This window comes from Anopheles darlingi, chromosome 2, assembly GCF_943734745.1.
Source record: "Anopheles darlingi chromosome 2, idAnoDarlMG_H_01, whole genome shotgun sequence".
Lineage (NCBI taxonomy): Eukaryota > Metazoa > Arthropoda > Insecta > Diptera > Culicidae > Anopheles > Anopheles darlingi.
The window spans coordinates 39,170,926-39,184,402 of NC_064874.1; the positions used below are offsets into that span (position 1 = coordinate 39,170,926).

At 46.9% G+C, this 13,477-nt stretch overlaps 3 protein-coding genes across 5 annotated transcripts in view; 2 read left to right on the forward strand and 1 right to left on the reverse strand.

The window, feature by feature from the left end:
* The first annotated feature begins 2 nt into the window (after positions 1-2).
* LOC125948578 (uncharacterized) lies at positions 3-3,712 on the forward strand. The gene is made up of 2 exons (XM_049674788.1): positions 3-118; positions 2,009-3,712. The coding sequence occupies exon 2, from the start codon at positions 2,224-2,226 to the stop codon at positions 3,580-3,582; it is 1,359 nt and encodes a 452-aa protein (XP_049530745.1). The 5' UTR covers positions 3-118; positions 2,009-2,223; the 3' UTR covers positions 3,583-3,712.
* Positions 3,713-3,740: 28 nt separating this feature from the next.
* Positions 3,741-6,293, reverse strand: LOC125948551 (zinc finger protein 3 homolog). Of its 2 annotated transcripts, none has more exons than XM_049674742.1 (4): positions 5,910-6,293; positions 5,250-5,841; positions 4,240-5,177; positions 3,741-4,175 (listed from the first exon to the last, which is right to left on the reverse strand). In XM_049674742.1, the coding sequence occupies exons 1-4, from the start codon at positions 6,025-6,027 to the stop codon at positions 3,925-3,927; spliced, it is 1,899 nt and encodes a 632-aa protein (XP_049530699.1). In that variant the 5' UTR covers positions 6,028-6,293; the 3' UTR covers positions 3,741-3,924. The 2 variants fall into 2 exon arrangements, with proteins under 2 accessions (XP_049530699.1, XP_049530698.1); XM_049674741.1 differs by having other exon boundaries at positions 5,250-5,844.
* A 264-nt stretch (positions 6,294-6,557) lies between these two features.
* Positions 6,558-13,477, forward strand: part of LOC125948516 (mucin-4) — a 7,412-nt gene continuing 492 nt past the window's right edge. Inside the window, exons 1-4 of one of the 2 annotated variants that reach the window (XM_049674678.1) lie at positions 6,558-8,308; positions 8,400-8,661; positions 9,436-10,185; positions 10,865-13,477. The exon at positions 10,865-13,477 is cut by the window's right edge and continues 492 nt beyond it. In XM_049674678.1, coding sequence (XP_049530635.1) covers positions 6,764-8,308; positions 8,400-8,661; positions 9,436-10,185; positions 10,865-12,759 — 4,452 coding nt within the window. In that variant the 5' untranslated portion in view covers positions 6,558-6,763 and the 3' untranslated portion in view covers positions 12,760-13,477. The remainder of the gene's footprint in view (positions 8,309-8,399; positions 8,662-9,435; positions 10,186-10,864) is intronic. The other variant, XM_049674679.1, reaches the window with a different exon arrangement.

The following is a 13,477-nucleotide window of genomic DNA, read 5'->3' on the forward strand; positions in this document are numbered from 1 at the left end:
TCACTGCAAGATCTCGTGCAATCAAGAGTACGGATAGCCCTGATAATAGCTACCAAAGTGAACGAACAGATTGCACCAAATCGGGTCAACTCACACCCGGAACATCCGTATCCGAGCAGTAAGTATCTTCCATCGAAGAAGTTAAACTCGCGGGACAGAATATCGACAAATAGAAATCACTTATGTTCACCGTCTTTGAATTTTATACGGAACTAGCTGCCCCGACAGACTTCGTACTGTCTTTGATCGGTCGTGGGTTTATCGTAAACAGGAACTTTAAAATTTCAGTAGATATAATTTTATCTATTCCATAATTTGGTAGTATTCGATTTATCAATGAACCAAATCAATAGCTAGGTCCGTTAGTGATGTTGAAAATAGAGATGCGACGTGCTTGTAAATATGAGCTGGAAAGTTAACATGATGTTTGAGTTTTAAGGCTTTGCCTTTCGGGCTAAATGACGTCATTTGGAACAACGAATTATATTTTCCCAAGTATTTTTAAAATAAGGTTGACTTTAGTATTCGGCTTGCACATAGCTCGTTAAGTTCAAATGCTGTGTATTTAACGGCATTAGAATACGACACACTTGATCCATTTTTCCGGTAGTCAGCTTACGATGATTTAAATAGTCACATGGTAGATCATAACTAAAAGCACCGCACTTCAAATTAACTCAAACGTCGATCGATCAGATCGAGGGTCTTTCTTTTCTCTCGGACATTCTCGGTGATCATTCCAATCGCATGTTGTTCTTGATAGATAGGATATGTTGGTATTGCTTTCTATTACTATTCGGTTACTGCTGCTTTATATGTTTGTGCATGCAATTCCGATCGTTTACCATTCATAATCCGATACGTTGAAAATCGTCAATGATAAGAGGCACGTAAATCAATAGTCGAAAATTAATATAATTCTTGATCAATTCAAATATTTCGCAACTGAATAAGTTTTTGTTATTGTTTCATGTAAATTGATTTGTGAAAATTAAAGCAACTTCTTAATTAACTCATGACTTAACTAAACTTAAGAAATTGTTAAGAAAATTTAAACCAACAATAGACATACCAATAAAAAATGGTAACGATTTGTAGCATTACCGGTCCCATGGTTATCATTCCACCCTAGCCGGGCTCCCTCTCTCTCTCTCTCTCTCTCTCTCTCTCTCTCTCTCTCTCTCTCTCTCTCGTTCTTATCCTTAACATCTGTTGGTCTCATTTTTAAAATTATTATTCATGAATTAAACGCAACTATCTAACCTTCTCACCCCTCACTCTGCTCTGCAAGATGCACGGAATGGAGGGTGGTGATGGTGGATAGGTGAAAGAAGCAAGTAAAAGAGTATTAAGTGAATCCAATCGATTTAGAGACCATCAAAACCTAAGAAACGATACCCATATTGCCCTAGAACTTATTTTAGGGATTGGGGTTGTATGGAGGCACCCCCCTCCCCTCGTCCGATATGAACCAAATTTTGTCCCATAGTTTCTCAGATGACCATCAACAATTGTGCAAGTTTTAATGGCATTCGGTTCATAACTTGCGGAGTAATGAATGTTTTTAACAATCAAGTGTTAGAGAAGGGCATGAAGGAAGGTAGCGGGGGGTTTCTAACCATGCCTATAGCACTCACCGGCCCCAAAAACCCCCAAATACCAAATTTGGAGACAATCGGTCCAGTAGTTTCGGAGTCTATACCGGACATCCGGACAGACACATTCATTTTTATATATATAGATTATATATATAGATATGGTTGCGAATTTTTCGAAAAGAATTGCTCTTTTGGATGGAATAGCAAAGGGCTGGGAAATATCCTTTTTATATATGTCCTTGAAGAACCATGGATAGAAAAATCGCTTCATATAAGGCTGGTTGAAGTAGCTTTGAAAAGAAAGAATATGGTTTGAAAAAAAGACTAATCTCTGGAAAGGGTGATTTGATTAAGGATATTATCTGCATTCTCATTTGTAAATATTTACATGCCTCATTTCTTTATTTTAGATAAAACAATTAGCCCGTTGTGTCTAGCAGCATGTGAGCAAAGTGACCAGTTGATCGAGATCGAACTTCTAAATTTAACGACGATTAGAAAATCCCCAACATATACAGAACATTTGGACATATGGTATCATCATCCGGTACTTCAAACTGGAAGGAAGCTGGATTCAATAGCCGTACTGGAATAAATCCTAACCGACAAAGAAATAACGATCATCATGTTCCGCGTGTGGCTGTTTACGCTTGCTTTTTGTTTGATTCTTGGCCTCTCGGCGGAAAAAGAGGCCGATAAGGTCATCGATCCAAAATGGATTAAACCCGGAGCACTGGACCGGTGGACGCAGAAGCAGCACATGCGCGAGCAAACGGACAACGCGTGCGATTCGGTGCCACCGTTGGAATGTCCAAAATGCCCTCCGGTAGAGGCCAATTCTGCAGAGTGCAAACCGACGGATGAAGAACAACAGCTGGCCCTGGTTTTCTACCGCAAACTAGTAAAAACGCTGTTCGCCAGCAATATTTTACAGCTCGATCCTAGTGGAAGCTACTACGAAAATGAACTAACGCTCAAAATAACGCCGAGGCAACTGAACAAGTTAACTGACGACCTAGATGCGCCCCGCACTATCGACGCGATTGTGTCGGAAATCTTTGAACAATCGGCCAGCATACGGCGACGAATTCTGCAGAAGGAGAACCGCTGCGAACGATTGTACGTTTTCTTGCAGGGCATCATGGAATCGGTGTTTCTGCAAGCGGTGCTGCCGATATTGCTGGTCATTGCCGGATGCTGTGTTCTACGTGTAGTATCAAGTTTTACACGCATTCATCCTTTCCTTCTTTTCCTGTTGCTTATCCTCTGCTTTACCGTAACCAACAAATGGCGCGAATGTAACGCAAAGCTACAAAAGCAAGTGTTGGAAGACATGCACCGGGGCATTTCCACCGAGGCTGCGTCAACGATGTGCGATCCACTGCAGGTTTTAGTAGAATCCTCCGTGACCGTTCAAGCCACTTACTTTAAGGCGTTGTTCAAAGAATTTCTTCACACGTACAACGAGAGTACCAAGGGCCTTGGATTTTGGCATAGCATGTTAATAGGTGCGCTACTTTTGGGTTTCGCGTACATACTGGTATCGACAATCCTTCAGGTCGGCATCCACAGTGGTTTTCAGGTCGCCGGCAACATCGTGATCGCGGGACTGTTTGGACCTCGAACTAATGCTGCCATCGAAAACCAACCGATCGATTACAACAACCAACAACCACAAATCGCGAATCCACCGCAAATGCCTGCGTTGAACATCAACATTCAGCTCGGTGATGCAGTAGCCAGTGCCCGGCAGTCGAGAACCGAACTGCTACGCGAGGAAAGCGAACGTATTGAAGAAATTGTAGATGAGCCTACGGTGGAAGCCATTGAGTCAGGGCATGATACAGAACGGGAATCGAATGCCAAAGATGCATGCGAAGAGAAACCGGGTGCCTCGATCGAGGTAAGCCCAGAAGCCATCATTGTAACGAAGGTCAACGATGATTCTAAAACGAATAGCCATCCAGATGGAAGAGAAACATGAAGAACTTCTAAACTTTTGTGCAGCCTTGTTGCAGTATTTTTCGTAATCGTGATTCCTGTTTGCATATTTGTTTGCATTTCACAGTTTGTACATTTGTATGTTGTAATAAAGTGTAAAATTTTGTAACAAATTAAACCAAAATCTTGTAATACTGTATAAAAAGCTGGTTTGGTTTATTGATCCCAAGATATTAAAATATCGAAAATTTTAATTGTAAAAATGCTTAAAAGTACTCTGAAAAATATTCTGTCTATGCTCGCTAGGCCTTCCCTCTTTTTCTTATCGCCATCGTCGTCGACGTTATATCACAAGCCACAGTAGTACGGGTTTCCACTGATATTGCTACTTCATCAGTTCAATGCGGTCAGTGATAGATAGCGAAACTGTAGCATAGCTGTCGGTGGCCATCGTGGAGCTTCCTGCGACCCCTCTGCTATGTATAGAACGTGGGTTAATCAAACGGAACTGCGGCTCGTCTCCGCAAATCGAGATCAATGTAGGAAACATTGGCGATTGAGCGTCGTACAATGATGGGCCGGCGGAAATCATTTCAGACGCCATCGTAGAACATAATGTGGCGTTGCCTGAGAAATCTGTTAACAAAGGATTCAATAACTATTAGCCTACTTGCTTCAATCTAACTGTTGGCAAACTTACCACTGTCGATGAGATCATTGGACGGTAGATGAACCACTTTGGGTGGCGCATCAAAAGCACAATCCAACGCGTGCGGTTGCGGCAGATCACACTGGAAAAGGTCAGCATCGTTGTCACTAAGCAGTTGCCAACCATTTGGATCGATTATGCTAAGCTTCGTTTCGTCCGAAGGCATACATTGGAAAATGTCTTCGAATTCTCCGGCGAGTGGTTGTATCAGATCGTCCTTACAAACTAGATTGAGATCAATGTTGGAGCTTTCGCTGACGTACGGCAAGGACTCCTCCTTCAGCACATCCGCTAGCGGAGGTGGCGGTGCCGGGGTCTTCGGGGTGCATCGTTTTCGTGTTTTCTGTGGCGTAGCGGGTTTGGTGACATCTCCCTTCCGCTCCGTTTCGATTTCCGGGCTCTTTTTCTTCGTCATAAACTTCGGTACACTGTCGAGCTTCTCTCCAGTGCGATGATCTACCTTATGACGACGCCGGATATGCTTCAACCAGTTGGGGAAGTTAGTAAAATCGCGCGTACAGTAATTGCACTTGTACGGTCTCAATCCCGAATGAATGTTACTGTGCTGGCGAAGCTTTGAGCTGCTCAGAAACCCTTTGTTACATTCGCCACACACAAATGGCCGTTCCGTGGTGTGTACGGCCGAATGTACCTTTAGGCAGCGTTCCGTTTTGTAGCACTTGCCACAGAGCTCACACCGGTAGGGTCGTTCCTCCGAGTGATGATTGAGGTGGCGCTGCAGGTGTGCCTTTTCGCAAAACGATTTCTTACACTGCTCGCACTGGTACGGGCGCAAACCGATGTGGGTTTTGCGGTGCTGCACCAGATTTATCTTCTGCACAAACGTTCTGCCACATTCACCGCACGCAAACGCCGGCGTATCCGAATGTATCTTGCGGTGCGAGTAGATGCTACCAGCCGAGAGGTACCTAGGAGTGCGAAATAATGATTTATTAGTTTTAGAGCAACCAAATCGGCGTTATCTAGTGGAATTAACTTACTTTCCACAATCTGGACACTCTACTAGCGGTTTCGGGACGGGGTGTGCTTTGCGCGTGTGTTCCTTCAGTTCGTTCTGTGTTTGGAACGATGCCTCACACTTTGGGCAGGATATTGGCTGCAATTTCCGCTCAGCATCTCGCTCTTCTGCTGCGAGACCCGTGGCGATATGTCTGTTCTGATGTCGGACCAAGTCGGACTTTTGATGAAACGTTTTAAAACACTCCTGGCAGGAGTAGCGCTGGTTGGCACTGTTAATGTGCCGGTAACTGTGCAGCTGGTAGGCCCGGTATTGCCCCATGCGCTTACCACAAACCGTACAACAGTAGACAGGTTCTTGTTGATAGCTCGCTCGATAGTGCGCTTCGTAAGCGGATCGAGATACAAATATTTTCTCACAATTGCAGCAGTTGATCGTGATTGTGTGCGACTTTTTCTTCGCAAGTTCAGTTCCGGTTGACTTCCGGCTGCACAGTTCCTCCGGCATCAGTTCCCCCTCTACCACCGCCTGTCGTAGGGCTGTACCGCTAGCATCAAAGTACTTCGTGGGGGAAGGATTCTGAGGTTCCATCACCAGTATCAAAGCATTGTTGGCTGCTGTTTGAATGAAAGGAAATTTCAGTAACGGGGGCTAACGTTTTGGATAATCGTAAAGTGTTTACCTCTCTTATTCTGATGTTGCTTGCTGCTGCTTGCCGGCGCATCGAAGCGTTGAACAGCAGGCACATCGTTATCGGTATTTTCTGACTCCCGCTTCACGATTTCATGCCCGGCTTCCATCTCCGCGGAAGAAGGTGGTGGAAAATTGATTGGAAATGGAAAATGGGAAATGCGCGTTGCGCGCCCACCATTCAAAACAAACCGGAGAAAACACGAAACGTCAGAATTTGTTTACGAGCGTTTCGGGCGAATTCTAAAACGAACCAGCGGCGTAATTTTTACTGCCTCACTTGCAAAAATTCACTTTTCGGCAGCTTATAAATCACGAAAACAACAGTTTAAGCTGGAAATTCAACACAACGCAGAGAAAATTTTTACGCTGAACGCCATTTTTGTTTTTTCCGCCATGCCAGCCAACAGACGCAGCACGATGCTGTCAGTCATAAACTATTGCTGTCTCCCTCTCTCCTGATACATTTTTCTCGTCCTGTCTCCCTTTCTCACACACAGATTGAACCCCTTTATAATCCTCCTTATTAAGCGATTTTGTTTGAGAGAAACTGACAGCATTATGCTGTCTGTTGGCTGGATTTCATCGATTTTCATTGCTCGATTTTTTCTCGAACCGTCAAAAAAGCAACAACAAAATTACGGGGGGTCGTGGGTTGATTTGCTGGCATCTGGAATCGCAGAAAATCGAAGGGAAACTGCAAAAAAGGATCCGGATTAGCAGCGTTTTAATCGTGCGTGAAAAAGCAGCCTAAACGGGCGGAAAAGTGCGAAGTCCTGTGAAAACAACCATTCCCGAGCGAGATACAGCAAAGGCGAAACTTTTTTGTTTCAAGGTCGCACCGTGATGTCTAGTCAAATTCCTCCACTGGTTTGTCACACACCTCCACCGATAGATTTCGATCTGGAGGATGAGGAGGAGGAGGAGGAAGAGGACGACGATGATTACGCTCCGGACATTCCCGACGATGACGATTTCGGGGATTTCGCCACGGTTCCAGTGCAGGAGTCTCCACTCCCCACAGAGGTTGTGATAGAGAGTAGAGAAAGGGAAGAAAAGACTGCGCCGCCTCCGCATAACAGCGCAGCTACTCCAACGGCGGAAACCATCACCAACCGTGCAGAGCAAACCCGGAACGACGACAACGACGAAGACGACGACGAGGATAGGATTCCGTCACTTGTGCTCTCGCCAAATCGAACCCCGTGCAACGAGCAAGACGCAGATGTGGATAATGGAGACGTGGAAGATATCGATTTTCAGCCGTTTGCAAGCTCCACACAACAGCCCGAACCACCTCCGGAAGACTGCATTAGTTTGCCCTCGCTGCACCTTGACACCGAGCTGTCGAAATCGGACGACGACGATAACGTTCCCGTGCCACTGCAGCTTTCCGCCTCCGGTTCGGCTATTGATACGGAGATTGACTTGCCAGCGGAGGCCGCAGCCGCTGCCGCAGCAGAACGAACAACGCCCGTGATACATGAGGGTGCAGGTCGGTTCGATGATAACACGGAAAATGATTTTACCGACTTCACGACGGCCTCGAACGAACGATCGTCGGCGGTGCTGGAGATACCGACCGCGAATGACGTTTCCTTCGAGCTGGACGACTTTGCCCAGCTAGAATCGACACCTTCGGCGGACAGTAACTTCGTGTCGCAGCAAAGTCGCGGAGATTTCGCAACTTTCGATGCGGACTTTAGTAAATTTGATTCATTCCAAGCATCATTCCCGGCAACGGGTGACGGTGGTGAGAGTTCGGTGCCACCGAAAACGACGCCAACGGTGGACGAAGGAGGAAAGCACGTAGCGATCGGTGATCAGGCATCGACTAGTGGAAGGAAGCCCATCGATCCACTGCCAGATGATGATTTTGATGATTTCCAAGAGTTTGCGGCGTTTGAAAGTGGTAATCATGCAACGGAAACATTCCCGACCGCAAGCACCAGCAGTAACCGAGAGGTACAGCAGCAGCAACAGCAACAGCCAGCTCAGGCTATGAAATCAACCGCAGAGGCACAGGACAGTGTTACTCTTCAGCAAGACACACCTGGTCTCGAAGAGGATGTCGAAGATGATGATGAATTTGGAGAGTTTAGTGATTTCAAACAAAGCACAACCGTTTCGACTAATGCGGTGGTGACATCGGTGCCAGCATTTTCCATGGAAAGTGTGCACGCACTGCTCACGACAATGTTTCCGATCACTGCTAGTGATACAGCTACCACCACCGATACGGGTCAGCAGAGCTGGACCAACATTCCCGAAAACATGCTCCATTCTCAGCTGCAAGACTTTGATAACACGAATGCCGTCTCGTATCAGCATAGTAAATCATCGAGCAGCAAAGCGCTAGTGACCGCACTTGGTATCGATTCACGAAATATCGTAAGTAGTGTCGTCAAGTGACAAACCGGTTTTGCTTCCTGGGGCCACTATAACTGACTTGCCGTTCTATATTTTTTGTATTGCTTTGTAGATGTATGGACCTAAATGGAACAGCTCAATGCCACGGTTTGCCGCAAATCTAAGCTTTAATCCACTTGAGCCGCTGAAGCCAAGTGCCGCGCTACCCAAAGAAACGAATTCAAACGAAAAGTATGGTGGTGCGGCTACGAACCCGAAACATACTACATCAGCTAGTTACGGTGCTGAACCTCTGCAACCCAGCGTTGCCGGCAGTTCGGTTCCAGCGGCACAATTCGATTGGAACAGCTCCGGGCTGGTGAATCCATTGGAAGGTAAGATTGTTACAATGAATGTCTTTCATTTTTATGCGGCTCTCTCATCACTCTTTGTTCGCGTCTCTAGAATCGCCGTGAATTATCTTTTGGTTCCTTCTCCCTTTTGCAGCGAAGCGAAATTTTAATTTTGTGTTTGCCATACACCACCATTATGTCACGGCCTTTTCACGAAATCATTGCCTTCTCATCTCCGTATTCGGTTTCACATCCATCATTCACGCCTTTAACGCATTGGGGAATATATTTTTACGGATTTGTGCCTTTCTGTGCCATTCTTGTGAGTGGCATAGCATACAATGACAGCAAGAGCAATGGTCTCTTCATACTGCTCCACCCGGGCTAGACTGACGGCGAAATGCCAAATTCAACTTATACTCTGCGTATGCATTCGTCGTCCATTACTGGGATTTGATCACAAAATGCGCTCATTTTTTTTGTTTACTTCGCCTCACCGTAATGGCTGCACTACCTCTTGCATTGATTGCATTTCTCATTTCTAGTGATTTATGTTCCGCTCTCCGGGTCCATTTTTCAAACACTCTCTCTGTTTCTTTTCTTTCTTTTTTCTTTTACTCCTCCCCAATCTCGATCTCGTTGAATCGTTTGTACAAAAAAAAAATACAACAAACGAACAAAATGTATTAAATCCAAAATCTAAATCAATCCAACCATAACCATCTATTGCCACCTGTAATCGACAATCGAACAACCCTTCAACTACCACCACCACCACACCACCACAACCACCGCCAACAACAATTCTTCCTTTAGCATCACATGCACACACATTATTATTGGACCTAGAACAGCTAGAAGTGATGGCAAGTCTGAAAGATAAAATAAATGTTGATTCCTCCTCCTCCTACCCCCCTGCACACCGGTTTGCGTCGTCAAACGTTGCCCCTACCGTACAACCGCGTTCGCCAACAACATGTGCAACAACGGCTACGCTAACTGTTCCTACCACTTCTACTGCTACTACTACTACTACTACTTCACCTCTACTATTGTTACCGCAACTTTCATCATCTCCACTTCCACCACTACCACCACCACCACCACCACTACAAATGCTATCATCTTCTGTGGCACAACCTGTGTTGTTGCCTACAACAACGACAAATATGAATACTTTCAATCACCTTAACAACAACAAAAATCAACCATCACCACCACCCGCGTACATCAACCACTTGTTGGATGATTCAACACCGACACCGTTGCTTTGCGTCGCCGATGGCGGCAACGATGATCTGTTGTTGATCGCTACAACACCGCCAACATCACCGGCAACAACAACCATGCTTCCTTCGATGCACACTACTAACAATACAACTACTACAACACCACCACCACCATCCGTGGTTGCATTGGCGGTCGACACAATGGGCTCGATATACTCTTTGCGCGGTTCTGCGCGGACGACTACTGCACTGTTGGCCTACGATGCCGATGGGGACCACCGTCCTCCTGTTGCTGTTTCCGATCGGCGGCAATCGTTTGATGATTATTTGGATCTTAGTAAGTGGCCACTCGTGATTGGTTGTTTCACATTCCGCATTTGCTGTCGTGAACCATTTTCCCTTTTCGGTTTACGTTTTCTGTTTTACTCGTTTCGAATGGCAATCCCCACAGCATGCACGCGCATGCTTCGATTTTGCATTTAAATGTGTTTTTGAGTTTTTTTCGGTTTGCATTTACCCTCTCCCGCTTCGCTTTCGTGGTCTACCATGATGAGTGGTTTAAGGGTTTTGGTTATCATTTGTTTTTTCCCTTCAGTTCTGTTCTTCTTTTTCGTTCTCTCTGTGTGCATGGTTGTTCCTTACAGATGCGATAGTTCGTTTCTTCTTATTCCTTGCATGGCGCCGTTCTGCACTTGCAGCTTGTGAACCTACCTGCCTCCGTTCTACTACTTTCCGTTGTTCATTTGCATGCCTCGCTTATTCGATTCAACAGTCGCCCCACAAACCACTATCTAAAAAAACTCTTTGCATGAAGTATTGAATAAGCAAAGCTTCGTGCGATCACAAGAGCGCGCCGCTGAGTTCGGCGTGTGGTTTGACGGGTTTTCTTTCGTTCACACTAGCGGCTACGATTGGCAAAGGAATTGGCTATAAAGGTCACCATTTACCTAAAATGTTAATCCGAATGTATCCTTTCCTTTGTTTTACTTTTTGCAAAATGGAAAATGCGCGTTCAGGTGTCCAGGAGATGCTCCAAAAAGCAAGCCCTGGTCAGCCCACGGATGGGGCAAAGGGCGAAGTTTTGGATTCGAAAGTCGCAGAAAACGCAGGCCCGCCTGCTGCAGATGACATAGCAGTAACGAACCCATCCGGAACCGGCTTCAACTCCTCGTCACCCGGGCCGTCCGCAATGCTGGCACTTCCCCTGGACGGTGACGATGAGGACGTTCGATCGCTGGACTTCGCCAATACAGCAGGCAGTAGTAGTGCTCAATACACTGGCCCCAGCCTGTCGCAGGCGATTCTCGATCATTTACCACAACAACAACAGCAGCAGCAGCAGCAACAGTATCCCGCCAGCCAGCAGCAGCAACCAATGTCAATTCCTACATCCACCTTTCACGGCAGTAGTAATAGTAGCAGCAGCAGCGGTAGCAACAGCAACAGCTGCCCCACCAGTAGCAGCAGTGTGCCAGTGATGCGAACGATAAAGCTTCCCGAAACGCATATCTTCACACCGAGCCGCGGTGGTACCCCGGTGTCGCGGGACATAACCGATCGTGATATTGTCGTGCGAGAATATCACGACGTCGAGTACAGTTTGGAGAGTAGTAGGGGCAGCAGCAGGAAGGAGGCCGAATTGGACGAGTTTAATGATTTCCAGTCGGCTGTCGGCATGGGCCATACACCGATCGTACCAATAGCGAGCGGCTACTCGAGACCAGTGATTGGTCGATCACCAACGGAAGAGATGGAGCATCAACGGCAGGATAGCGCACCCAACCACCAACCGTCAATCGAAGATGCGAATGGTGTGTCGGTAGATAATAGGGACGATACGTTCGAAGAGGATGATGAGTTCACAGACTTTCAAGCGGCACCAACGATACCGGTTCCAATTCTACCGCCTACGACGCATCCGATAAATAAGCCTGTATCTAGTGTCCAGGCGAATCGATCCAACACCAGCTCGCCGGTAATGCTGCTCAGTCCGGCTATCCTTTTACCCCAGCAAACCGCAACGAACGAAGGCACGCGAGAGACACAAGGCCAGAATGTGGCACAGATTAACTGGCCTGAACCGGGAGTGGACCCGGATGAGCTGGCACGGTTCGAAGCAGCATTCGCTAAACCTGCAGCTGGCCCTCCTGCCGCTGTTGGAGCCGGCGCCGGTGCCTCCAACCAAAAACCCCAAGCAACCACAGCCCTCTCCAAAGTAAAGTCTGCCCAGGAGGAAGATGAGTGGACGGATTTTATGTCCTCGAAACCTGTGACCGCTCGTAGCATGCCCCCCACTGCAGCAGGAGCTGCTTCATCAACTCAGGCCGCATCATCAGCAGCACAGGAAGAATGGACTGATTTCATTTCAAGTACGCCTTCGGCTGGTACCGGATCCTCCACATCACAAGGAAGCCGCGTGTCGTCTAGTCACAACCACTTCAATTATTCCCGTCCATCGGCGGCTAAGCCACCGAATAGCTGGTCTCAACCGCAGCTACCACCACCGCAGTTTAACTCGTGGAATAGTAACAGCCTGTACTACAATCCAATGTCTTCACTATCGATGCAATCTCCGCAACACCCTAGGCCATCACCAGCAGCCACACCAAGCTCACACTATGCGGCGGGCCCACCGGTTAATTTGCCGTACCAACAGCAAGCAGTAGCAGCAGTTCCCGGCAGCTATCCGCAGCTAGCATCGGTACAATATGGTAATCCAGCTCAACAGCAAATGACTCCCGTCGTTAATCTGCTGCCCGAGCTATCCTTCATCACACCGCACGCATCCAGTGCCGTTGGCGGGCGAATCGGTGGCAACGGTGGTCCACCAAGTCAGCTCACCAAACCTGCTGCCGCCGCACACTCCTTTCTCAGTAACGTGATATCGAGCAATAGTTTCGCGAAGAAATGATTATTGTTTCAACACGGTTACGGCGCACGGCCCCCTGGTTTGGGCACGGTGCGTGGTGGCTGTGAGGTTGAAGCGGACGGGAGCGGTGGCCCGGTTGGACGCATCCGAAGAGGCTTTCGACGAGGCACACCGATCGAGGGTAGAGATCCGAACTGCAGTGCCAATGCAGCGGCCATCACTGTTGGAGATATAGTAATGTAAATAATAATTATGCTGGCAGAGGTGACGGGATGTGGCTCCGATGGTCGTTTGGCCATGGTCTCTAGTATTCGTTGTCGTTATTCGAGCTCGTTAGCTAGTGTGAATCTATTTATCGTCAAAAGCCAAACCAACCTGCCTGAAGCGCTCCTCTCCGCTAGCCGCCTGTAATGTGATGAAGGGAGTTCTCAAAAGAGAGCAAGTACACAGCAAAAGGAAAAGATCCTGCGAAAGGATGTCTTACTTAGCCAAAAAATGGAGAGAAAACATAAACGCATGCTGTAGAGTTATTACCTATTTGTGACCTAAAGAAACGCTACGATTCGACCTCCGCACAGCTTGCGATTAGTGAAATTGAAAAAGAAAAGAAACATTTAACCAACGCCAGCAGGAAGGCGGCACCGGTACTTACCGCGGCATCGGTACTTATTAGTCATTAGTTTCTGAATGTTGACTTTTGTTTAGAACCATTTTACTTTTAGGTCGTACGTTTTATTTATCGATATATATATATCTATAT